This window comes from Gopherus flavomarginatus, chromosome 2 (assembly GCF_025201925.1).
Source record: "Gopherus flavomarginatus isolate rGopFla2 chromosome 2, rGopFla2.mat.asm, whole genome shotgun sequence".
Classification (NCBI taxonomy): domain Eukaryota; kingdom Metazoa; phylum Chordata; order Testudines; family Testudinidae; genus Gopherus; species Gopherus flavomarginatus.
Window position 1 is genome coordinate 180,619,708 of NC_066618.1, and position 27,403 is coordinate 180,647,110.

The 27,403-nt window shown below is 42.3% G+C and overlaps 1 protein-coding gene across 3 annotated transcripts in view; it reads left to right on the forward strand.

Annotated features, from left to right (window-relative positions):
- Positions 1 to 26,387, forward strand: part of DSP (desmoplakin) — a 50,685-nt gene extending 24,298 nt beyond the window's left edge. The window contains exons 9-24 of one of the 3 annotated variants that reach the window (XM_050939808.1): positions 207 to 302; positions 1,697 to 1,822; positions 3,732 to 3,884; positions 4,741 to 4,895; positions 5,697 to 5,823; positions 6,783 to 6,993; positions 7,575 to 7,792; positions 8,873 to 9,039; positions 9,538 to 9,676; positions 10,627 to 10,820; positions 12,080 to 12,242; positions 14,267 to 14,350; positions 15,618 to 15,725; positions 16,895 to 16,993; positions 18,545 to 20,839; positions 22,759 to 26,387. In XM_050939808.1, coding sequence (XP_050795765.1) covers positions 207 to 302; positions 1,697 to 1,822; positions 3,732 to 3,884; positions 4,741 to 4,895; positions 5,697 to 5,823; positions 6,783 to 6,993; positions 7,575 to 7,792; positions 8,873 to 9,039; positions 9,538 to 9,676; positions 10,627 to 10,820; positions 12,080 to 12,242; positions 14,267 to 14,350; positions 15,618 to 15,725; positions 16,895 to 16,993; positions 18,545 to 20,839; positions 22,759 to 25,935 — 7,512 coding nt within the window. In that variant the 3' untranslated portion in view covers positions 25,936 to 26,387. The remainder of the gene's footprint in view (positions 1 to 206; positions 303 to 1,696; positions 1,823 to 3,731; positions 3,885 to 4,740; positions 4,896 to 5,696; positions 5,824 to 6,782; positions 6,994 to 7,574; positions 7,793 to 8,872; positions 9,040 to 9,537; positions 9,677 to 10,626; positions 10,821 to 12,079; positions 12,243 to 14,266; positions 14,351 to 15,617; positions 15,726 to 16,894; positions 16,994 to 18,544; positions 20,840 to 22,758) is intronic. The other 2 variants (XM_050939809.1, XM_050939810.1) reach the window with 2 other exon arrangements.
- The last annotated feature ends 1,016 nt before the right edge of the window (positions 26,388 to 27,403 follow it).

Sequence of the window (27,403 nt, forward strand, 5' to 3'; positions counted from 1 at the left end):
TTACACAGTCAGTTAGCTGGTCAGTTGCTGCCTTGTTGAAAAGTGGAATTATTTGCATGAGTCAAGTCACTCACGGTTGCATGTATTTGCAGTAGCAGACCCTGCCTTTGTAGGTAGCTTAAAGGGAAAGAATCATGTTCTAGGCTGAGGTGAGGTGGAAGATCGGTGCAATGAATCATGTTCTTTTCTTAAATTAATTTTTGTAGGCATACATGGACACACTGCAAACTCAGTGGAGCTGGATTCTTCAGATCACCAAATGTATTGATGTTCATCTGAAGGAGAACGCAGCATACTTTCAGGTGAGTTCTGGTGTTTGCAGTAATAATGCTCATAGACTTTAAGGTCAGAAGAGACCATTATGATCATCTAGTCTGATCTCCTGCACAATGCAAGCCACAGAATCTCACCCACCCACTTCTATAACAAGCCCCTATCCTATGTCTGAGTTATTGAAGTCCTCAAATTGTGGTTTAAAGGCCTCAAGATGCAGAGAATCCTTCAGCAAGTGACCCATGCCCCACACTACAGAGGAAGGCAAAAAACCTCCAGGGCCTCTGCCAATCTGCCCTGGAGGAAAATTCCTTCCTGACCCCAAATATGGCAATCAGTTAAACCCTGAGCATGTGGGCAAGACTCACCAGCCAGCACCCAGGAAAGAATTCTCTGTAGTAACTCAGATCTAACCCATCTAACATCCCATCACAGACCACTAGGCATATTTATCTGCTAATAATCAAAGATCAATTAATTGCCAGAATTAGGCTGTCTCGTCCTACCATCCCCTCCATAAACTTATCAAGCTTAGTCTTGAAGCCAGATATGTCTTTTGCCCCCACTACTCCCCTCGGAAGGCTGTTCCAGAACTTCACTCCTCTAATGGTTAGAAACCTTCATCTAATTTCAAGTCTAAACTTCCTAGGGGCCAGTTTATATCCATTTGTTCTTGTGTTCACATTGGTACTAAGCCTAAATAATTCCTCTCCCTCCCTGATATTTATCCCTCTGATATATTTATAAAGAGCAATCATATCTCCCCTCAGCCTTCTTTTGGTTAGGCTAAACAAGCCAAGCTCTTTGAGTCTCCTTTCATAAGACAGGTTTTCCATTCTCGGATCATCCTAGTAGCTCTTCTCTGTACCTGTTCCAGTTTGAATTCATCCTTCTTAAACATGGGAGACATGATCTTTGTGTATCAGAGATTTTATTTCTCTTTATTTATTCTTCAAGCTTTGTATAACGTTTTTTGAAAATGTCTCATTTCAAAAACTCAATTAGATTATTTTGAGTAACGTAAGACCATGTTCTCTAGCCCTTCCTGGAGTAAAATTCAGTATGATTTCAGTGTGAGTTTTGCTCAGGTAAGAACTGCAGAATTTGGCCTATTGATCTGACCAACAATTCATAGGAAGTTGGCATTTCCCTTACTTCTGTAGTTGATTAAAAGCATGAACTTCATCTCTAGGTACCTGAAAGCCATTTTTCCTATGTCCAAATCTTCATAAATTCATATATTTAGGTATCAATACCCAGTAACATTATTTGTTTTATACACTGCACTTCTCCATAATGTAAATTGGGATTCTCATGTTGGATAATGATTCTAATTCATTTTACTTGTGAAAATACCCATCGCTTTTTAAAGGAGTATTTTTTGAGAGTTCTGTGTAACTGAAATTACAATCCTTCTTTGTAGTTTTTTGAAGAGGCTCAATCCACTGAAAACTACCTGAAGAACCTACAGGACTCCATCAGAAAGAAGTACATATGTGATAAGAACATGTCACTCCAAAGCCTACTGGAACAGATCAAAGAACTTGAGGTACTGTCACACCTTGCAAATTTCATTAACAAATTATGGGCCTGCTCCAATTGAAATCAATAGCAAAACTCTCATCGATGTCAGTGGAAGCAGGATTGGGCCCATTTTGTGTACTAATGCATGCAGTACTCTAGAGCAGGGGTCGACAACCTGTGGCACAGGTGCCAAACATGGCACGCGAGCCGATTTTTGAGCGGCACGCAGCTGCCTGCTGCAGTCCTGGCCCTCAGACCCCCCGCCCACCGCTCTCCCCTGCGGGGGCAGGAGGCAGAAGCTTGGTTCTGCGGCAGCCAAGCTTCCCCCCTCCTTCGCTTCTTCCCCCCAGCATGCTGCTTTCCTGCCCTTCCTCCTCTCCTTCCCTGCGCCAATTAGCTGCTGGCCTTAGCAAGGGGGTGGTGGGAAGAGCAACAGCGTGCAGGCAGTTCCCTAGAGGAGACAGAGAGAGGTAGGGACGGAGCCTTGGGGAAAGGAGGGGAACAGGCATATCCCTTCCAGCCCCCTGCCCTGAGCCGCTCAGGCAAAGGGCTGGGAGCACCCCTACGAGCGGAGCACTCCAACCTTCTGCCCTGACCCCCCCCTACATACTCGGCTTTCTGCCCTGCACCCCCCACCCCCCCCACATCCAGCCCTCTGCTCTGAACCCCCCCCACATCCAGCCTTCTGCCCTGCATCCCCCACACACCCAGCCCTCTGTCCTGACCCTTAACCCCCCACACATCCAGCCCTCTGCCCTGACCTTGACCTCCCCTACCACAGCCTTCTGCCCTGAACCCCCTCCCCCAGCCCTCTGCCCTGATCCTTGAAACCCCCCCACCCAGGTCTGGGGTCCCGGCCGCAGGCCCTGCTCTGCCTGCTCCCAGTCTAGGTGAACAGAACCCCAGGCTGGCAGCGAGCTGAGCAATCAACATTTTAATTTAATTTTAAATGACACTTCTTAACAAAGTTTTCAAAATGTTTTACTTTACATACAATAGTTTAGTTATATATTATAGACTTATAGAAAGAGACCTTCTAAAAATGTTAAAATGTATTACTGGCACGCAAAGCCTTAAATTAGAGTGAATAAATGAAGACTCAGCATACCACTTCTGAAAGGTTGCCGACCCCTGCTCTAGAGTATAAGACAGAATGACACTACATTGATGGATCTTTCTTGTGATGTCTCACACGTGGGTCCGCATCATTTGAGTTTGTATTTCAACTCTTCATAAGCAACTTTGCTGAACATTGTGTTATGTTATATAGTGTGGGCCCAGCTCATTCCCAGGTGTAAAGGGTGCTAGAAAATAGAGAGAACAGACATCAGATGAATCTGTAGGCACCAAAACAGATTCTCTATCTTTCCCTCCAAAAAAAGTATAGTATGCTTAATAAAGGATCTAATACATACTTTTATATTGTAGTAGTCTCCCTGGCAAATCTTAAGACCTGAAGCTATATTTGACTTAAATGTTTGTTCATCAGGAGCTGGTCATATAGTCCTGACTTACTCCTGATTCAGAGAAAACAGCCGATGATTTTAGTGGGAGCTTGCCTGAACAAGAAGATTCTAGGTGGTGGTGTTTGATTCTGAGAGCACGCATAGTGCGTTAGGCTCTTTTCATTTGGCCCCATGCTTTTGCACTTCACTTTAAATAAGTCATAGATCCAGATAAAATACTATGGGATGCCTCAGTAGGTGGTAGAGCTGTAGAAATACTTTAATTCACTTACAGCCTTTAAAAAAATAACAAAAAAAACCTACAGTGTTTTCAGAGATCATATCCTGGTCCCATTGAGGTCAATATAAGTTTTGCCACTGTCTTCGGGGAGAGCCAGATGTGGGCCATTGTGACATTAATACAGATGTGTGACGTGAATATTGTTTCTTTTTTTAAATGAAGTGTTAAAATACAATTTACCTTTCCAGAATGAACGAGAGAAAATTCTGGAATACAAGAGGCAAGTGCAGAACTTGGTGAATAAGTCCAGGAAGATTGTGCAGTTGAAGCCTCGTAACCCAGACTACAGGAGTAACAGGCCCATTATCCTCAAGGCCCTGTGTGACTACAAACAGGATCTGGTAGAGTACTCATTACTGATTGAGAATGAACACTATAAAAAGTAGAGCTGACCAAATAATTGCCAATGAATCACTGGTCTGACAAATGTAACCTTTAATCCTCTATTTGTCAAGATTTGAATGTTTTGAATTGATTTGAATCTTTCTGAATAGTTTGCTCAAATATTCGTAATTGTGCTGTGTCATTTAGTTATTAGTCAGATTGCATGCTTTTGTTTCTGTCCTCTGATTGGATGAATTCACAATTTGTTCTGGAGCAGATATTTACACATGCAAATGTAAAGTTCCTCTGTGGATCAGAGGGCCAAGCAAGGTTCTTCACACCACTCAGATGCTGGATAGGAGCTGATGGTGGGGACTGCAGGTGGAGCAGCCATTGAGGGGTGCCTGAACAGCCTTGCATGCTGTGGAAAGGATCTCCACACCAGCCCTGTATTGGCTGGTGAGGAAGGACATGATGGAGTGGCCCTAGACCTGTATTCATGACTGCACAGTGCCTGAGTAATTGAGCTGTACACTGGGAAGTTTTTTGAGGGCAAATAGAGGAAGGAATCTTCCCTTTCTGGATAGGCGAGGGCAGTGGAGATGCATTGTGGCCATGACTGCAGCCTCAGGGCTGCAGGAGTTCCTGGCAGACATAGATGGTGGATCTAGGTAATTATGACCCACAAGCACGGTGCTTTGGGAAATGCCAGTGAGGCACTGGGCCTCCATACGCCACCATAGGAAGTGGGTTAAAGCCACAGACACACACCCCCTCCTCCCCCTGGGTTAATGGTCTGTCCATCTTGCCTAGAAAACCATATTTTGCTTAAGAAGAATGTTTTTAAAAATAATTCTCCTGCTTTACTTACAGAAAACCGTCCGCAAAGGAGATGAATGCATACTGAAGGACAACACCGAACGCAGCAAATGGCTTGTGACTGGGCCAGGAGGAGTAGATATGCTGGTGCCATCTGTCAGTCTTATTATTCCTCCTCCTAATCCATTAGCTGTGGATCTTGCTACTAAGTGAGTTACTGACAAGGTTCTGAATATTTTGCCTAGGTTTGGGAAGCGTCTGCTTTAAAAGCCCTTTTTTATAACTTGAGTCTAATCAGGCACAGGAGTAAAGGATCAGGCCCCTTATTTGTAGAAATTCACCCCATGGATGAACTTGGTGCATACTAAGAATATTTTAAAATCAAATTGAAAAAGAAATGTTGTCTGGTTGCATCCCTGCCCCCTAATGATCTCAGCTGCCTTGGAGCCATTGACAATTGACACAGATTAGAGCAGACCACAGGTTACTCTAACTTGTGCCAGGGATTGGCCTGGTCTGAAGCAGCTGTAGGACTGGGAACTTCCCCTCTGACAGCCACACTGAGTACTCCTGGATTGCAGTTGTGGATCTGGCCTGGAGAGTCTGAATCATCTTCAGCCAAAAATTTTTGTGGCTCTTGCTGTTTGTGTCACACTTCTAACATCACTTTAATGTGGCCTGCATGGGAGGTGGGGAAGGGATTGTGCCCCTTTTTTTTTTACTTCTTCGTCATGTGTAAAAGCCTTCTCCCTTTTCACTAGTAGCTTCACATGTCCTCATGATTAAAATACACTGTAGAACTTTAAATACTACCTGCAAATTAATTTGTACTGTATTTTCTAGTTTAAAAATAAGCAAAAGCTAATTGACAACAGAGAACATTTCTAGTTACAGGCCAGTCTCAGCACGCAGCTAGACAGACTGGCTGGAGTTTCTCAAACTAATGTTTCTGCGATGGGCAGGAGACTTAAAAGTTGTAACTGATTGTGAAACCTCTTTTCCCATCTCAGGATTGAGCAGTACTATGAAGCTATTCTGGCTCTGTGGAACCAGCTATACATCAACATGAAGAGTCTGGTGTCCTGGCACTATTGCATGATTGACATTGAGAAAATCAAGGCTATGACTATTGCTAAGGTGGGTATTTAATTGACCTTCGCGATGATGGACTGTGGAGCTCCGCCTTTTTCATACAGCTGTGCCAGTTGACTAGACTTCTAGCTATACAAGGCAATGCTAACTGTGTCCCATTCAGTTGTCTCTCTAACACACGGTAGAATGTGGGGTGCTCTAAACTCCCAGTACTGTGATTTAGAACAGCCTAAACTCTATCTCAGGTTACAGCATGCATATTAGTTAGAGTCTTGCCGGAATACAAAAATGTGGATCCACATCCGATTCATGAACCGCCAAGATGGTAAACAATACATGCCCAAATGCAGATATTCTTGGATATAAAGCAGATAGCCATGGATTTGTAGGGCTCTACACATTCATATGGTAGGAGAACAGTGGGAATGAACTGGGGTCCAGAACAGCAATTCATCACTGAAGTGGATCAAAGCTCAGAAAATGAGTCACCAAAAGCCTGAAGTACTAGTATTGCCACTGACCACACATACTGTACTGGCACTGATGTCACATGTAAGTCATGCCTAGAACCACTGTGTTAGACTTCATGACTTTGTTGTGCAAGGGACTATAGATACATAAAACCTTTCATTCTATTAATGGAGAAGCAAAACACATTCCTGTTTGACTGTGGCATGATGTACTGGAAGATTAGCAAGTGGGAAAGTTTGCCTTTTGGGTCCTTTCATAGCCCCCGTTTCATTATATACTGCTGGTACTGATAGGTGCTGAGATGTGAACAGCAGACCCATCCAGTTACCACCGAACTTCAGCAGCCAGAGAGTAAATGTATCTGCTGTACAGAGCACTCACTTTCAGTTATAGACAGGCTGGGAAACTTTGTTCTAAAGTGTTCATCCTCTATTGTTTCATAGCAGTTAGGCTAATATGTTTCCTGGTGATTAACTTATCATTAGCCTGCTCCAGTTGTTCCATTTTTAACAATTTCTGCATCTTTGTTTTAGCTGAAAACAATGCGTACAGAAGATTATCAGAGAATCATAACTGATCTGGAGATCCATTACCAAGAATTCCTTAGGAACAGTCAAGGCTCAGAGATGTTTGGTGATGATGACAAACGGAAAATCCAGACTCAGTTCACTGATGCTCAGAAGCACTATCAAACCTTGGTTATACAACTGCCATGTCAACAACGGCCTCAGCAACAGCAGCAAGGTTTGTTGTCTGGATTGTGGGTTTTTTTTTTTTCATGAAAGTATTTGTTTAAGCTCTCTTTGGCTAGGCTTGATCCAGTGTCATTTAAAATCAATAAAAAGACTCCTTTTGACTTCTCTGGGCACTGGATTGGGCCACTACAGGCACAAGAGTAATTAAGAAAATCTTCTTAAGATGTGTGCCTAAGAACCTTTATTACTTCTCCCAAGAAACAAAATTGGATGTGCAGTAGTTTTCCCATAGGAACAAATTGTGTTCTCAGTTACACTGGTGTGAATCTGAACTTATCCCAGCAAAATCAGTGGAGATGCTGTGGGTTTGCACCAGCACAGATGAGAGCAGAAGTTAGCCCATATTGTGTATTTACAGTGATCATAAAGTAAAACCTCATTATTGCATTTTTTTAATATAGCCTTTTCTTTGTGGCACCTGATTTTTTGTTTGTTCTATAACAGCAGCATAAGAACAAATGAAAGTTTGGGATCTTAATTCCACAAGCCAAATGAAATTGTTATTGCTGTGACTTTGCATGTTAGCTCTTTGACAGGTTTCCTATGGTTATCTCCTAATGTGTTCTACAGTGGTAACAACTGAAGTAACTCAGTTGGATGCATCAAAACAAGTTCTAATTAATGAAAGAAACCGGGAACTTGAGAAGCAGGAGGCCTGGCTGCTGACAGAACTCCAGAAACTTCGTCGGCAAATAGAAATCTGTGAGATGCGTATGGTGCAACGAACCCCACTCAGAGTGGATCAGGGGGCGTCCCACAATTTTTCAGTCAAAATAAATGAGTTAGAGGTACGTGTAGATGTTTTTCCCGGAGCCTTTCAGTCTGAGTGTGAACATTTCCAGCAGACTCTGCTGTATTGCATTCCAGATCAGCTAGGAAATAGCTAAATCCTGTTCTTTTCTGTGGGTGTTTGTGAGTGTAATTAAGAGAAGACATTTTTCAAGTGGAAACTACCTGTAGTTTTATGGATTGGATTTTCATTCTTCCCTTGAGGGATTAAACAGAAAGAGACAACAATCTGATTTTAGAAGCAAACTCCATTGAACTAGATGCGGGCCCCTCGGCTTGTAGTGTGGACATGGGTTCACGTTTTGCACACCTGCGAAAGCAATATTAACATCTTTTGTGTGAAATACAGACTGGACGCTCTAGTCCCTGAATTTTCCTTCCATTGCTTTGGCTGCAGCAGACCTAAGGGCTACGAACTGTGAACGGGGGAATGGATTAGAAAAGTGACACCTGGCAGTTCCCCTTCTGACCATGACGTTTTGGGCATGTGCCTGTTCATAGCCTGAATTGGGCCCATTGTGTAATGATTAAAAACATGACCAGCTTCAGTTAATTGTATTAGACTGTACTTCAGTGTCCCCTTTCTGCAAGATACCTCAGTGGCTCAGAAAGTGGTAAGAAAAGAAGCTGGTTTTCTTTTTCTGAACTGACTCATTTTTTCAAGGTTGAAATCCCCCAGGGACATGGAGGCTGCAGAGGCCTCCAGAAAAACAGGACTATGGCAGTGCTGCTGTAGGGGGCTGGGCAGTGCTGAAGCAGACACTGTTTGGTGGTGGTCCCTGTAGAGCTGAACTCTGTGTAGCTCAGCGTAGAGCAGGAGGGGCTTGGGGGAGGAGTGGCCAGTGGTTCTACACTTTTTGTGCTTGTGCATGAAAATGAGTAGAGCTGTGCCTAGAGGTAATAGGTGAATATTATTAATGCAGGTTGAGGACACTACTTTAGTCCTCAGTGAAATATTTTGGAGGGAAGATTAGTGGCGTATACAATGCAGAATGTTCATCTAGCCACGAGAAATGTATCTGTAATATAAAACGGACATCTCTCTCTCTCTCTCTCTCTCTCTCTCTCTCATATATCAGGGTATACAGAATGATTCACAAACAATGGCCGACACCCTCAACAAGCATAAGGACCTGCTGCCCAACTTCAGAGGCTCTGAAAAGTATGTCTATTTGCAGTTGGAGATAACTAACTTGTTTCAGAGACTGGAAAATATTAATGGTGTGTCTGCTGGCTACTTAGACAGGTAAGAAAATAAAAGTTATAACAACAAATCATGAACTTTAAACATTTTCCTTTCTCTTAACTAGTCCCATAACTCCCTTAGATTCCATTAGTCCAGAAATCTGCTTTTGTTTTCAGTAAAAAACATTATTTTATGTAGGGCCTTTCATATGAACATGTAACAAAACACTTCCTAGAATTAATATTCTAGGCCTTGATCCTGCAGAGTGGCCCATATGGGTTGGCCCATACACCTATGTGGACTTTCATCGCTGTTTCCGAAGAGTCTGATGTAGCAGGGTTTTCTTTGTCAGACTCCCCCTTTTGACTAGTAAGATACAGTGAAATTATAGTGGGTTTAGTGTGTGGATGCTGGGTGATGCTGGTGGCCTGTGAAGTCTAGCAGGTCAGACAGATGATCTGGTGGTCCCTTCTGGCCTTAAACTCTGTTCCTGTAAAACCAAACCGCATCATTTTCCTGGATTTATGGATTTATTTTGGGTCACATTGTTTATTGCAGTTTGAATGCACTAAGATCACTGCTCCAGGTTATTCTACAAGCAGAAGATGTGATCAAAGTTTTTGAAGTCAGACTCACCGAAGAGGAAACAGTTTCTTTGGACCTTGATAAAGTGGAGGCTTACCGAGCCTGTCTGAAGGTGAGAGGTTAAATGCCTGCTGTCGTGCTGTAGTTCCTGACATTCCAAAGATGCGGGAGGGGAGAGATCCTCAGCTGGTGTAAATCGGCATATCTCTGTTGATTTTCAGTGGAACTATGCTGATTTACGCCAGCTGAGGATCTGGCCTTCTAGTGTTTAGAAAGCTTCACCGGTGATATTTCAGCTTTCCTGACATCTCAGATATGACTAGTTAAATCATAGTGTTGTGTTAGCCAGTGACCTGGTCCTACGACAGAGCTTACCTCAGTTCTTCCACTGAGAGTAGGCACATGCAATCCCTCAACTGCAGGGTTGGACCCTACATGAATAGGTATCATCAACTTTGACAGAAAATAGGGTTCGATTAAATGCTTTTATAGCTAGAGATTATGAATATATATGGATCTGTAACTGTTAGGGACATTTTTCATACTGAAATTATATTTTAGATTCCTGGTGACCTTCAGGAATGAACCTTGCGTGGGGATGAGAGGGGACTCCTGTGGTTCCCTGAGTAACAGGGAATCTAAAGAAAAAAGTCTTGTCATTGTTTAAAGATCCGCAAAGATTTTTTTTTTTAAATACAGTTAGATAAAAAGTATTTGACAGTATTGTGGCCTGATCCTGTAGCTGTTCCATGTACAGATTAATGAGACTTGGGTGTAGAGCAACTGGAAGAGCAGGCCAGACCTTTTTATGTTTAAAATCCACCCTTTACCATTTAAAAGAGCTGAGATGGTAGTCACAGACGAGAGCTCAATTCAAGAAATCACTTATGTGCATGCTTAATTTCACGCACATACTGAAGTCCTGTTGACATCCCTATGGTTCAGAGCTTTGCTGAATCAGGGCCAAAATGCTAAACCAACCCTAATAACACACTATACATACTATAGAAGGTCAAGACCTGGTGGGGAACTAAATGTTTAATTGTTTTCTCTCACATCCAGAAAATGAAAGTAGACCTAAACCAGAAAAAGTCATTGCTGAACGCCCTGGAATCTGAGCTGCAGAAAGTGATGCAAATCCACTCGCAGTCTAGCCAGGCTTATGTTCTCTATGATTTGGACCTTGGGAAGTATACTGACAAAGTCAACCAGCTAATAGACCGTTGGCACAGGGTAGAGAAACAGATAGACCACAGGTTTGTCTATATTTCCTAATAGTTGTCTTCTCCCTCACCCCCCCTGTCCTTCCCCCACCATTTTTTTTGATGTTGTGATAATCATCAGGTTGTAGCTAGAAGGAAAACAATGAGCTAATGTAACCAGCATTCTGGTAATTTTGGTCTTCTCTGCATAGAGCTTGGTTTTTTGGCAATGGGAGAACTGTAAAAAAAAAAGAGGCTAAGCACACTTCAAAGGACACTGTTGGGTAGGAAAGGTTCAAAATGTAGAGTTTTGTTGGGGGAAGGGAAAGATTTGTATAAGCTAATATGGAAATAAATATTTTTAGGATTTTTTTTAATGTCACTGAAAATAGTTGATTGATTGTTTGTTTGGATTTAAAACATTCCTGAATAGTGTTTTGCCACTTGAACACTGCAACACTGTGCAAGTGTGTGTGAGACAGAAAACGACACTAACTAGAAAAGATTAAACTGATTAATCTGTATTCATTGTTTAGGTTGAGTAAATTGAAAAAAAAAATGAACAGCATGAAGAGTAAAAAAGGAAATTAGTTTTTTTTTAAATAATATTTCACTTTTAATATATCAGTCAGACCCTGAAGTTGTTACTTCAGGCAGTGGTGCTAGAACAATTTTTATAGTGGGGGTGCTGATGACGGAAACAGTGTATTTGGGTTGTTATTACTGCTTCGAGCCAAGGGGTGCGGTAGCACTTCAAGCACTCCTCATTCCAGCACTGATGACTTCAGGCCAAATTCTGCTCTCAGTTACAGTAAACAAGCTTATGCTGATGTAAATCCAGATAACTGCATCAGTGGTCCTGATTCTTGTCATACTTAAGGTCTGATCAAACCCTTGCTTCCTCCCTCTGCCACTCCACCACACCCCCTACCCCCAAATTAATAGGAGTCTCTTCCAGTCACTTTGGCGGGAATTAGACAGGCACTCATATGGTAACCTCACACAACAGTTAGGCAGCAAAATCCATACGGGACAACTAAATAAGTGGTCTGATTTTTAGAGGTCTGAGATGTCACAATTTGCAGTGACCTCTGAAAACAAGAGTAGTTATTTAGGTACCTAAAGATGGGTTTAGATGTAAATTTCAGCATACAAATTTGAAAATTTTGACCTTAAATCTTCTTTCAGCAGCTGCTGTTGTTTTACATCTTGTAATAATGAGCACAAAGAGATGGGATTGTTTAAACATTTGAAAATTTGTGAAAAATGAGACTGTACTTTTCACATTGATGGTTTTTCTTTGTTTTTTCTAGATCATGGGATCTAGAAAGACAAGTCAAACAGCTGAAAACTTACCGTGATTTGTACCAGGCTCTGAACAAATGGATCTGTGATGCTAAGCGCAGGCAAGATGCAATTGAAGCTGTGAAATTAGGAGATTGCAACACCATCATGAGATATTCACATGAGCAGAAGGTACGTGGCACCTTACTGCCGTGCGTTCAGTGAACCAGATTTTTCAAATGTATTTGTGCAGCAGTATTGTCTTCATAGTAATGGCCTGTTTTGAGTTAGAAAATATTTGCACTACCAAAAAAACAAAAACAAGCCACAGGCAAAAGGTTGCCTCAGAGTTTGTATGGTGTCAGTTGAAAAGTTGATTAAACTTAGCCACTTAAGAAATGCAACAACCATCCTGAGATGCTCCCCATAAGTAACTTATTCCTATTCTGAAATGATGTTATACCTAAACATGGAAAACAGAGTCTTCTTTTTTGCCACTTCCCTCTTTGGCGCGGCAACTTCGATAGCTGTCTTCCAAAACTCATGATTGTATGCATGGCTGTCATGCAAGTTAGCCTCTCTATGGTCTTCTGATATCCAGTCCATTTACTGAGTCTTTGGCCTCCCCTTCAGTTGTCTTCCATTTGCAACCATTGGCAAGGGCCATCCTACCACTATAACTCTTAGGTCCTAACATGAAAATCAGACTGACCTGTGTATTTTCTGAACATTATTCATAAGTATGACATTAAGTATCAGAGGGGCAGCCATGTTAGTCTGGATCTGTAAAAGCAGCAAAGAATCCTGTGGCACCTTATAGACTAACAGACGTTTCGGAGCATGAGCTTTCGTGGGTGAATACCCACTTCGTCAGATGACATTGTTAGGATTGTTACTTCTACGGTAACTGTCATCCTATAAATAAGGTAAATAACCAAGAATCATAAAGGATATAGAACATACAGATTGGCCATGAAAACCATTCTGGAAGTACTGTCCTCCAGCTCTTAAAAAATAGTGACTGCCACAACCCGAGTCCTTGCTGGTGAGTTGAGTGTTTAGAAATACCAGGCATTCCTGGGCCAACTCATCCCTGCTCAAGTAGAGTCTAAGTTTGCTCTCTCAAAATTTCCAGCCTATTTTCAGGAGGGCGGAGGGGGAAGCCTGGAGCCCAGTGTGCCCATAGAGTTTAGGGTCAGGAATGGTTTTGTCCTTAAAGCATTCAACTGGGACTCAGAAAGGCTAGGTTCAATTCCTCTCTCTGCCACTGATTTTTTATGTGACTTTGATCAAGTCACCTATAGCCAGACTGTGAAGCTCTTCCTCATACTAGTAAGCACTTACTGTCACAAGTAGTCCCATTGAAATCCACAGTGCTACTCATGAGTAGCTGCTCACCATTGTGTGTAGGGTTTCGCAGTTTGGTCTCCAATCTGTCTGTTCCTCAGGGCAGTTCTATACTACAGCCTAAGTTGATCTAACTTACATCGCTTAGGGGTGTGAAAAAGCCACTCGCCCTCAAGTGACACAAGTTTCGCGCTTTCCACACTGGAGCTATGTTGGCGGGAGACGTTCTCCCTCTGACATAGCTTCCGCTTCTCGATAAAGTGGAGTAATTATGCTGACGGGCAAGCACTCGCCTGTCAGCATAGTGCATCTTCACCAGATGCTTTACAGCAGTGCTGCTGCGCCGACAAAGCGCTGTAGTGTAGACTTGCCCTCAGCGCTGTATAAACGGAGGGCGCAAGGCAGTATTACCATCCCTACTATGTGCAACAGCACAGCCAAGAATTGAGCACAGACCCTTGTAGACTCACGCCACCTACTAACACTTCCTTACGCATCACCTTTGAATTTAGTCCAAGGGAGTCTAATTGATATAAGCTACGTGATAAGTACAGCCAGAAAATCCAGTAAAAAGAGGGTTTTTAATTGGGTGTTAGCCAAAGTCAGGCAGTTCCCAAATCCTGAGGTCCTTACTCAGTTGTTACTTAGTCCTCAGGCAAGTTTCCATTGATACCAATGAGAGTCTGTGGAAGGCCTGAGGAACAGAGTAAGGATTTTAGGCTTAAGCCGTTTATGATTCCATCATATTACATTGCAGTCACCCTTTCAAGAAAGTGACAGGCACCTGCTGTTCTCCTCAGCAAGGGAGAATCTTGGCAAGTGGAAGTGCAGTAAGTTTTTTAAAATATGTTTTATTGTTTCCTGCACAGAACTTGCATAGTGAAATAACAGGAAAACGAGACAAAGTGGAGGAGGTTCTCAAGCAAGCAGATCTGTGTGCAGCTGCAATTAAGGTACATTTACTCCAGCACTTACACAAGGAATGGCTTTTCACTGTGTGGACCCCCTCCTGCAATTTTCACTTAGCTCTTACTCAGACAAAACTCCCACGCTCACCTCTTTCATACTGGACTGTATGTGAAGAAATTGCTAGTGTAAAGCACTTCGGGAAAGCAGAGCTTACTGAAAGCAATTTGTACCCTCAGTTACTTGTATATTTAGGGCCATTACTTCCTTTCATCCCAGCATGCAGCTTCCACTGACCTCTGCTGGATTTCTGAAGGAGGATCAAAGGCACTATATATCCAGACCAATTTTCCATGTCACACATTTAAAAGGGTGGGAGAAGAAGTGGATGAGAAATCTGGGGCTTCTGGGTTGCTTTGGAAGACAGGGCCAATGGCAGTGCAGATCAGGGAGGAAGAGTATACAGTAGTCACAGAGGTCAAGAAAGATCCACAGGGGACAATAATGGTGATCTTTGGTGATCCTTCTGTGTGGCTTGCCTGTGTCTTCATGTTTCTCCCAGTCCCATCTTGTGCTCTGCAGAGGTAGCTCTGTTGTGTCTGGCACGTGTTCACACCCCTTCTGTGATGTAAAAAAGGCACAGAGGAGGTTATTCTGTTAATGCTCTAGGGCAGGGATTCTCAACCTTTTTCTTTCTGAGGTCCCCCCAACATGCTATAAAAACTCCATGGCCCAGCTGTGCTACAAAAACTGCTTTTCTGCATATAAAAGCCAGGGCCAGCATTAGGGGGTAGCAAGCAGGGCAACTGCCTGGGGTTCCACACCACACAGGGCCCATTGAAGCTAAGTTGCTCAGGTTTCAGCTTCAATCCCAGGTGGTGGAGTTTGGAGCGACGGGGCTTCAGCTTTCTGCCCTGGACCCCAGTGAGTCTAATGCTGACCCTGCTTGGAGGACCCCCTGAAATCTGCTCACAGTCCCCCGGGAGCTTCGGACCCCTAGTTAAGAACTGCTGTTCTAGGGGAAAAGGTGACAGAACAATTGCACCCAGGAGTCCTTCCACCTAACTGACCGTGTCACCTCAGTCACAGATAGCCAAACACCTTTCCCCTCTGCGCAGCGCGCGCGCACACACACTCATCTGAGTCTCCTCTGCAGTATTCAGGCTGATCAGATTCCCTCATACTACATAAACAGAGGAGTGTATATAGCCTTTTACAGCAATAAATACTTGTGTACAGGTCTAAAAATCTGGACCAGGAGAGGTTTTTCAGCATTTATTAAAAATTTATTGTATTCTGTTTCCATCCTTACAGGATTATGAATTACTGGCTGCTTCCTACAGTTCAGGATTGGAAACGTTGCTCAACATACCTATCAAGAAGACTATAGTTCAGTCACCTGCAGGGTTGATTCTTCAAGAGGTACATTGCCTTTTTCCCCAAGTTCCTTTTAAACTGTCTTTATTCACATGAGATGTTTCAACTGAAGCTATCCTGCTAGATATGCTGCTGAATCCTAATCGCTAGCACTACTGTTGTTTAGGGTCTATGAGCATTTCTGTTAAGCCAGTCTGGACTCTTAAGGGAAAATTCTTTCCATCATGCCGTGCCTGACTTGCCAGACTTTGTGCAGGAGAGTTCCAGGGGGCTGAATGGATGGATCCGCCTGTGGAGCAGCAATAGAGCTGCTTACACACAGATGTGCATAGCTGATGGATCTACATTGTCATGGATACAACATCCAATTCTTCCTTCTGGAATCACCAGATCTCCTTTCACATCCTTGTGTAGCAAGCCCCCTGTGCAGTGGAACCGCACCGGTTTCACTGTCTCCAAATCCCCTTTGGATGCAGAAAATGAGAGAGAAAAGTTCTCTGCTGTCATTGCTGCTTCACTGTGAGAAATGTTACATTCCATCATACATCAAAAAAGGTTAGAATATCTTGGCGGCTTCTGTTTGTGATGTTTAACTTCAGCATGTCACCACTGAATAGATAACGTGGTCAGAAAGCATTTTTGAATCTATTGCATTTCAAAATAAAATGAGAAGTGTGAAACCTTCCTCTCTTATCCTAGGAGCAGAGTAGAAATCAGTGGCTGAAATATAGAAGTGTTGCTTCATTATATCTCCCTAATCAGCTCTTAGGGCAGGACAGGGATATCATCTCCATTTTACAGGTGGGGTAAAATTTTCAAAAGTGCCTAAGTCACTTATGAAAATGGAACATAGGTTCATTAGTCACTTAGATACTTTTGACACTTTTTTACCTGAAGTGATTTGCCCCAGTCACACAGGAAATATATGATGTTGTGGGGAACTGAACCCAGGATTTCACACCACATCTGCAGTGGGGCAAATGGATCTTGGGGGGGGGAAAGAGGCATAGTTGTCTCAGAAAGGGGAATTTTCACTTCCCAAAGGCTTCTAGGGTTATTGGGAGTTGTTTGAAGGCAGAGAATTAGCTCCACATTCTCTCTAAAGCAGTGTTTCTTGGAATATATTTAAACCATTTAAAAAAAACCTGAGCACCTATCTGGTCTCATACAGCTTTCTAATATAGACTGACCATGGTTCTGTTTTTATTTTCCAGGCTGCAGAAATTCAGTCTCGGTACATAGAACTTCTTACAAGATCAGGGGATTATTACAAATTCTTAAGTGAAATATTGAAGAGCATGGAGGATTTGAAGGTAACCTGCTTGTTTTATTTCTGGTTCTTTCCATTGTCACCACAGTGTCTTGACAGCAAGGTATCTCTGGTCAAAAGCTTTTTCCCTTAGTGAAATGCAAAACAAAGTATTGGAAAGGAAAAAAAAACCCAGGATTATATCAACAGCAAGCTAATGAATCCTCACAACACACTTCTGAAGTAGGCAAATAAATTCCATTTTCCCTGTTTTAAAGATGGTGGTAGTGACTTTCAGGGCCAATTTTGAGGTGATGTAGAAGCTGGTGTATATTAGACTTACACATGAGGTGGGAATAGCAAAAGTACCCAGCACTCGCCTTGTAGGTCAACTCTGACTGCTTCTGCAAACCTCATACCCATTCTGTGGGCCTGAGTCTGATCTTGTGTCCTTTTGCAGTGTTGTGATTCCACTTATTTTTAGTGGCGTTACTGTTGATGTGATGCATCATGGTGAGAACAGAATTGGGCCCAATTCAGAGGTCATGTGTGAGGAATGTATATGTAGGAAAGTGATTGGTTGCAAATATAGTGAGCCCATTAAAGTGAGCTTATTTAAGGGAACATTTGTGCCTTTTGGGTACACCATCTCTGAAGGAGCTCCCTGGAGCACAGAGGGAATGTGCCCACTTCTACGTCCCTTTATCGGCATATAATTCACTCACTCTGCTATACTAGTCCTGTTCCACAGGCCAGTTCAGACAGCTGGGATCCTACCTCAACCCTACCTCTTTTGGGGAACTGTGAACCTACAGGAAGGTCAGGGGAGGGTATGAATCCGGCAAAGATTTTGTCATGGATATTTTTAGTAAAAGTTATGGACAAGTCACAGGCAATAAAGAAAAGGAAGCCTGTGATCTGTTAGTCACGTTTTTACTAAAAATATCCTTGACAAAATCAGTTGTGGGGTCCCCACACCACCTCCGGTGGCTAGACAGCTGCAGGGCCTTCTCGGAGCTCTGGGGGCTCCCATCCCTTATGGGGGCTGGAACTCCAGGGTCCCCCCACTGATGATGGTATCAGGAAGCTCTGGGATAGCCTCGCCGCCCAGGGCAGCTCTGGGGTATCCATGCCAGGCGGCAGGGAGACCCTGCAGCTCCTGGTTGCCCTGGGCTGAATTCATGGAGGTCGCTGGAAGTGATAGATTCCGTGACCTCCATGAAAGAATTTGTAGCCTTAGGTATGAACAATATCAATTGCTAGTAAATTCTGGGTAGAGGGGAATTTAAATGTGTTTGAAGTTAAGATATTTCATTCATTCCCAACAGCATGTAGCACTGGGAGCTTTGACTTTGCCAAAACAAAAAGCCAAATTGTGCCACCCATACTCACATCAGGTAGAATCTTACTCTGGAAATCATCCTATTGATTTTGCAGACTAAGGTACTAGGTACTACTTGGTGTGAATATGGATATCTGAATCTGTCCTGATGTGATTAAATAAAAGTTTTGTGCATTGGGCATGTTCCTTACAGTTGTTGATTTTTAAGATGTAATTCATGGGATGGGTTCAAAATAATTATCACAGCCCATTTTCTCAATTTTGATCCCACAGATGAAAAGCACTAAAATTGAAATGCTTGAAGAAGAGCTCAGGCTTGCCAGAGATGCAAATTCTGATAATAGCAACAAGTATAAATTTCTGGAACAGAATCTGCAGAAGTTCCAGGTGGACTGTTCCCAGCTCAAAGCAAAGCTCATGAGTCTGGAGGAGTTGAAGAGACAAGCTGAGATGGATGGCAGTTCTGCTAAGCAAAACCTGGACAAATGCTATGGTCAGATAAAGGATCTCAATGATAGGATAACCAGACTGACTTATGAGATTGAAGATGAGAAAAGGAAAAGGAAGCAGATGGAGGATAGATACGAGCAGCAGAAAAATGACTATGACCAACTGCAGAAAACAAGACAAAATGAGAAAGATAGCCTGAGCTGGCAAAAGTTAGAGTCTGAGAAGTTCATCAAGGAGAAAGAGTACGAGATAGAAAAGTTAAGGGTTCTTCTCCAGGATGAGGGCGTACGGAAGAGGGAATATGAAAATGAGCTGGCTAAGGTAAGAAACCAGTTTAACGAGGAGATGAGTAATTTAAAGAACAAATATGAGACTGAAATTAATATTAAGACGACCACAATCCATCAGCTAGCTTCCCAAAAAGAAGATGATACAAAAAGTCTCAGAAACCAGTTGGATAGACTGGCAAGGGAGAACAGAGATCTTAAAGATGAGATTGTGAGACTCAATGATGCCATTTTGCAAACAACAGAGCAACGAAGGAGGGCAGAAGAAAATGCTCTTCAGCAGAAGGCCTGTGGTTCTGAAGTGTCACAGCAGAAGCAGCAGCTGGAGCTGGAATTGAAACAGATAATTCAGCTGCGTAATGAAGACAACTCAAGGTATAAGCAGGCACTTGAGGAGGCTGCATTAACTATCCAGGAAAAAACAAAGGAGCTGGAAAGATTAAAGATTCAGCTTCAAGAAGAGGCTAAAAGCCAATGGCAACTTGAAAATGAACTGGCTAAGGTAAGGAACAATTTTGATGAGGAAATTATTAGTTTAAAGAACAAATATGAGACCGAAATTAATATCACCAAGACTACGATTCACCAGATTACTGTGCAAAAAGATGAGGACACAAATAATTACCGAACACAGCTTGACAATGCCATGCGAGAAAATAGGAATTTGTGTGAGGAGATTAGGAGACTGAAGAACACAATAAGTCAGACAACAGAGAACCTTAGAAAAACAGAGGAGAATGCTCAACAGCAGAAAGCAACTAGCTCAGAGATCTCCCAGAAGAAACATCAACTGGAGGTTGAGCTAAAACAAGTCATTCAGATGCACTCGGAAGAAACCATGCGATACAAGCAGTCACTTGATGATGCGGCAAAGACAATTCAAGAGAGAAACAAAGAGATTGAAAGACTGAGAAAGTCATTTGAAGTGGAAACAAGTAAAAGGAAAGACTTAGAGGAGGAAAATAAACAATTACAAAGAGTTCAGTTTGATCTACAGAAAACTAATGTCAGTGCAACGGAGACGATTAACAGACTGAGGATCCAGGAACAGGAACTGACACGACTGAAAATTGAATATGAAAGAATTTCACAAGAGAAGAAAGGGAAGGATCAAGAAAGTTCAAAGTTGCAAAACACTATAAAAGACTTGCAGCACCAGAAACATAAACTGGAAGAGGAACTTTGTAGGCTGAATAAAAACACAATGGAGGAGTCTTCCAAGAGGAAGAAAGTAGAAGAGGAATTAGAAAGTATGAGGAGATCTTTCAGAGAGCAGTCAGTTAAAATCACCAGTCTCACTCAGCAGCTAGAGGAAGTGTCCATTGTAAAGAAAAGGAGTGAAGATGACCTTAAGCACCAGAGAGAGTTACTAGATGGTCAAGTAAGAGAAAAGCAGAGATTCATAGAGGAGATAAGAAAATACACATCCGAGATTGAAACTTTAAACCACCAGTTGGTTCAAGAGCAGGAACACTTAAAACAGGCTCACCTCCGAAATGAGCACTTGCAGAAAGCTATTGAGGACAAAAGCAGGAGCCTGAATGAGTGCAAAATAGAAATCGAAAGACTTCAGTCTCTTACTGAGAACCTTACTAAGGAACACTTGATGTTAGAGGAAGAGCTGCGCAATTTAAGATTGGAATATGATGATCTAAGAAGGGGCAAAAGTGAAGCTGATGGTGAAAAAAATGCTACTATTGCTGAACTAAAGAATCAACTCAAAACAAGCAGCAAGCAAACCCTGGAACTTCAGGGGCTGATTAATGATTTGCACAGAGAAAGGGAAAATTTGAGACAGGAAATTGAAAAATTCCAAAAGCAGGCTCTAGAGGTATTCACAAATATTTGATCACAACTTTACTGTTTCTCCGATGCTATAATTGACTCCAATGGCTTTTTGAATCAATTTAATTTACTGTTTGCTGTTTAATTAGAAATGAGATTCATTTCCCTTTTAAATTTGATTTTTAAAATAGTCAGGTCCTGGTCCCTTTTCTAGCTTCTCTGCACGCCTGAAGCAGTGTCAGTGGGCCATAAAGCTGTCTTACCCATCTGGCTGAAGATTTCCCCCAGTGTGAAGGAAACCCTAGCTCTGTACTAATCCCCACTTTACAGGCACAGGGCAAGAGGGAGTACCTGGATTGCCACTGTGTTTCAGCTGAGCCCATAGGCTGTATACACCTTGGACTGTTTCATTCAGCACAAGTGAAAACAGTCTGGAGACTATTGTAAATTGCACCAGGTGCTGAACCAGCTGCTAACCCCAGAATTGAAGAGTTGCAAAAGTGACTTAAGAGGCTTTGCCCCTTCTCCTCAAGTGGTTTGAGCATATCTTTGGTTGCAGCTAAGGATTAAGCGTAAAATGTTCAAAAGTGCTAATGTGACTTAGAAGCTTAAGTGTCATTGCCTTTCAGTGGGACTTGGTACTAAGCTACTTAGGTTCCTCTGAAAATTGTACTATGAGCCTGCATTCCCCAAAATATCAATGATATGTGATTACAGAGAAAATTTTAAAATATCAAATTTTATCCTTCATTCTTTTGCTTTGTCACCTGCCAAAGAGCAGTTTCCATTTATTACATGTACAGGTGAGCATTTATGAAACCTTATCTACTGAGCAGGTTTGAATCTACATATATTATATATACAGTAATAGAACAAATCCACATCTGTATTGCTTTGTTTTCCAGAAAGTAATTCTTCTTTACAGTCTGTGTGTGTGTTTTTATATATATGGGTGAATATGTGTAAACAAATATATTTTGTATACACCGCTGTATTACATGATATATTTATGCATGCATATGTAACTATGAAATACATAGTTACGATATACTATCTGTCAAAAACATTCATAACTCTGCTACTTTGCAGTTTAGTTTCACATCTTCTGTGCTTATCTCAAAATATTTTTCTATTACATCCATGATTTTCCCTATACTTACTCTCTGTAATCTTTTATTATATCATCCTTGGTATTTGCCTTCCAATTCTGTTCTCAGAATCGTTCTTTCCCTTTGTTTTTCTCTTTTTAAACTCCTAATATTGTTTCTCTCTCTTTTTTTTTTTTTTAATAGAGTCTCCTGGGTCTGTCTTGTCTGTCTGTCTATCTATTTCTCTACTCAGAAACACAGACACACACACGTTACATACATAGTTTATTTAATTTAATACAATTGATGCATATAGAGTATGCATTCTATATATCTCTGTACATATGTGTACGCATACGTTAAGTGACATTATATTCATTAAAATTTAAAGAAATTCAGATAAAAATGTTTCGAACTGAAAATAAAAAATATTGACAAGAGAAGGAGGCATAAGTAAGTGGAGCTATGCCCATTTTCACCAGCTGATGATCAGGCCCTTTGTGTCAGTGTACACTGTACATATATAGTATGAGTAATAGTAAAAATATAGTCGGAAGGTAACTGATCACCATAAAAGCCAAGGCTTCTGTAACCACACACAGAATTAAAACCAAGACAGTTAGGATGGGATTCAGTTCTATCTATAAGCGAAAACTGGGTTTGAGGCGCTATGTGCTAGGTGGTAACAGACATGTTTTCAGAGAAGGTGTCAGTGTGTATTAAAACATATTCATAATCTTGGATACAGCATAAGGATATTCAGAAGGTTTTCCAGTGCCAATACGTGATAGGTTAAGTTATGGGAAAAAGATAACATCAGAAGTGGGAATTATAACTAACATATCTCTCTCTCAATTTTTCGCTTTTTAAATTTTAGGCATCCAACAGGATTCAAGAATCTCAAAATCAGTATACTCACATTATGCAAGAAAGAGAGACACTGCTGATGAAAATAAGTACCTTGGAACAAGACAGGGCAAGGCTGCAGAGATTAGAAGAAGAGCTGAACCGTGCAAAGATTACACTGGAATCAGAGTCTCGTTTGAAACAACGGCTGGAAAGTGAGAAACAACAAATCCTGAATGACTTAAATCAGTGGAAGAGCCAGTATTCCCGAAACGAGGAGACCATTAGAAAGTTTGAATCTGAGAGAGAGAAGAGCGAGAGGGAGAAGAATGCCCTGAGGATTGAGATTGAAAGGTTACAAATGGAGATTAAGAGGATTGAAGACCGATACAAGTGCAGATTGGAAGAGATGAGCTGCAAAAGCCAATCGGAGATGGATGCTGAGCGCCTCAGAATGCAAAGGGAGATTGAGAAACTTAAGTATCGCCCATGTGGATCCCACAGATGTACTCAGACGGAAGAGGAATTTGCCATTGATCCTTCCAAATTGCTGTTTAATGGGCTGCGTAAGAAAATTACAGCAATTCAGCTCTATGAATGTCAGTTAATAGACAAAAGCACCCTGGATAAGCTTCTGAGGGGGCAAAGGTCAGTGGAAGAAGTTGCTGCTGACATCGAACCTTATCTTCGAGGGGCAGGGGCTATTGCAGGAGCATCTCTTACTCCAAAGGAGAAGTACACTTTTTTGGAGGCCAAACGGAAGCAGCTTCTTACCCCAGAAAACACAGTCCTGCTTTTAGAAGCCCAGGCAGCTACAGGAGGCGTGATTGACCCGCACAGAAATGAGTTGTTGACTGTGGACAGTGCAATTGCCAGAGACCTGATTGACTTTGATGACCGAGAACAAATCTATACAGCAGAGAAGGCTATTATGGGATTTAAAGATCCATTCTCAGGAAAAACAGTGCCAGTGTCTGATGCCATCAAGAAAAATCTGATTGACAGGGAAACTGGGATTCGCCTGCTCGAAGCCCAGATGGCTGCAGGAGGCATTGTTGACCCTGTCAACAGTGTTTTCTTGCCAAAAGATGTTGCTTTGTCTCGTGGGTTGATTGACAAAGACCTGTACAGAGTCCTGAATAACCCTCAAGGTGCTTCAAAGAATTTTATTGACCCTGCAACCAAGAAGGCGGTCAGTTACATCCAGCTGAGGGAAAAATGCAGGATTGAACCTCACACTGGCCTACTTCTCCTTCCCGTGCAGAAGAGAAGTATGTCATTTCAAGGGATTAGGCAGCCTGTCCCCATAAGTGAACTGGTCAGCTCTGGAATTATTCAGGAATCGACAGCATGTGGTCTCGAAGCAGGCACAATTAGTGTGGAAGAAGTCAGTGACAGTATTAAGGATTTCCTCCAGGGCTCTAGTTGCATAGCAGGGATCTACAATGAGACCACTAAAGAGAAACTTGGCATTTACCAGGCCATGAAAATAGGCCTGGTTAGACCGGGAACAGCCCTTGAACTTCTAGAAGCCCAAGCAGCCACTGGTTTCATTGTGGATCCTGTCAGCAATATGAGGCTACCAGTTGAGGAAGCTTACAAAAGAGGCCTTGTTGGAATTGAATTTAAAGACAAACTTCTCTCTGCTGAAAGAGCAGTCACAGGGTACAAAGACCCAGAAACAGGAAATATCATCTCCTTGTTCCAGGCAATGAATAAGGAGCTCATTGAGAAAGGCCATGGCATTCGTTTGCTGGAGGCTCAGATTGCCACTGGGGGAATCATTGACCCCAAAGAAAGCCACCGTTTGCCAGTTGACATGGCATACAAACGTGGTTACTTCAATGAAGAGCTCAGTTTAATTCTCTCAGACCCAAGTGATGATACGAAGGGTTTTTTCGATCCTAACACTGAAGAAAATCTGACCTACCTGCAGCTGAAAGAAAGGTGCATAAAGGACGAAGCAACAGGGCTCTGCCTTCTCCCCCTGAGAGACAAGAAAAAGGTGGTGCAAACATCACAGAAGAACACCCTTAGGAAACGCAGGGTTGTTATCGTAGATCCAGAAACAAACCGGGAAATGTCAGTGCAGGAGGCGTACAATAAAGGTCTCATAGATTATGACACCTACATGGAACTTTCTGAGCAGGAGTGTGAGTGGGAAGAAATAACTATTACAGGGTCAGATGGAAGCACAAGAGTGGTCCTTGTGGACAGGAAAACAGGCAATCAGTACGACATTCAGGATGCTATTGATAAGGGTCTTGTTGAAAGGAAGTTTTTTGACCAGTACCGTTCTGGAAGCTTGAGCCTTACACAGTTTGCAGACATGATTTCCTGCAAGAATGGCGGTGATGAAGTATTTAAGCATGAGTCGGTAACTAAATCTCCCACAGTGCTGAGTGTCAGGAGTTCTTCAGTGAGACTGAGTGGTTCTTTTTCAGCACCCCTGGAGGAATGCAGCCCCATTGCAGCCGTATTTGATACTGAAAACTTGGAGAGAATCTCCATTTCAGAAGCTATACAACGGGGCATTGTCGACAGCATTACAGGACAGCGGTTGCTCGAAGCCCAGGCCTGCACTGGAGGCATAATGTGCCCTACCACAGGCCAAAGGCTTTCACTTCAGGATGCAGTTGCTCAAGGCATCATTGATCACGATATGGCCACACGGCTCAAGCCAGCTCAGAAGGCCTTCTTAGGGTTTGAAGGCTTAAAGGGTGGCGCTAGAATGTCAGCAGCAGAGGCAGTGAAGGAAAAGTGGCTGCCTTATGAGGCTGGTCAGCGCTTTCTTGAATTCCAGTACCTCACCGGAGGCCTCGTCGATCCAGAAGTGCGTGGAAGAATTAGTATGGAGGAAGCCATTAGGAAAGGATTGATAGATGGACGGAATGCTCAGAGATTGCAAGACACTAACAGCTATACCAAAATTCTGACCTGCCCCAAGACCAAGCTGAAAATATCCTACAAAGATGCAATGAGTCGATCAATGGTGGAGGACGTGACTGGGCTGAGACTGTTGGAAGCTGCTTCTGTTTCATCCAAAGGCATCTCTAGTCCCTATAATGTCTCCTCTGCCCCTGGCTCCCGCTCAGGCTCCCGCTCAGGCTCCCGAAGTGGATCCAGGAGAGGAAGTTTAGATGCATCAGCGAATACTTCATATTCTTATTCCTATTCATCCTTCAGCAGCAGCTCTATCGGGCGTTAGTAGTCAGTTAATAAGTGTATCTGAATTTTAATTTCATTTAGATGAATCTGTATTACTTTCACTTAAAAACAAAACAAACTGGTTTGTGGTTATGCTATTATTTGCTTGGGTGCAATGACCTTGCTGGAAAATAAACTCATGCCCAAAATAAATCATAAAGTCCTTTCTGGGTGTGATTAACTTCTCTAATCTTCTTAAAGCTGTAAAATGTTTTGGGTGTAGACTTTTGAAGAGAAGATTGCAGGACAGCAAAATGCAACAGTTATGAGTTTCATAATTTTTTAATGTTTGGATTTTTGTTTAATCTCTTCCTGTACATTTTGCATGGGCTATTGTTTGCTTCTCCCACTTCCATACCCTCAAAATTGTAAGCTGATAACCAAGATTTGAAAATACTGTAACAGTTTACTCTTTTCCCAGGCTAGCCATTTTATTTTATTTTACTTTACTTTTCTTTTAAAAAAAAAAAGTTACATTGTGGATGGAAAACACATTTCCTTATCAATCTGGATACTGTACTGTAACATGAGAAGCTGTATCCTCTTCCACAGATAATGCACTTGGTTGACTGTTCAATTATAACTTCATTATTGGGGGATATTATTAGCGTGTACTTTTCTTTCACCATCATCTATATTGTCTACTCATTTTACTTGTTCATTTCCATGTAACACCAAAAAAAGGCTGACTGCTGCATTCTGACAATAAACTTTTAAACTTTTAAAGTATTTGTGGTTTATTTTAAAATTTAGACATGAACACATCCTTGGAAGGAAGGGAAATAGAAATAGCCTTTCTTTGCCAAAAGTGAACAAATGTTTGCAGTGCCATAATTACTGTACAAACTCATGACGTTAACTCTTGAGTCTCGGGAACTTGTTTCTAATATCAGTCCCATTATCTTCATCAGCATAGAAAACTAATCCTGCATTTTCCAAAAGAAAATACCGACAATGTGAACTGTGGCCCCATAATCAGAAGGCCACTCTTCACATCTGATTGCAGTTAAGGACAGAAGAATTTTTTTTTCTCCCACTAGTGATCCAGCACGTTTGCCGCTACAAGCAGAACACTCTGGATCAGATTCTGCCCTGCATGAAGGTAGCCTTCAGCCAGCACAAAGACCGGTTTAGCCAAACGCAGGATGATGCAGCACGACGTGATCTTTGATTATGTACAGCCACTTTAGTAGCTCCTGTAATGCCTACTTACCTGTGACTGGTGCAGAGGGCCTAATCTGTGAAATAGCATTTGGCAAGGACATTTTTGTTCCTTGATGCTCCCTGGCTGCTGTAACAGTTCCCCTGGGGCTGTTGGCAGCCAACACAAGTTATGGTCTCCTTTAGGTTGCTGTGACTTACAGTGGGGGGACTGGACCAGTGCAAAGTGGACCCAGGATCAAGGAGGACAAACATGGCTTAAAGCCCCCTCTCCTCAGCTGCATTGAGTGCTCCTCAGAAGAGAGGAT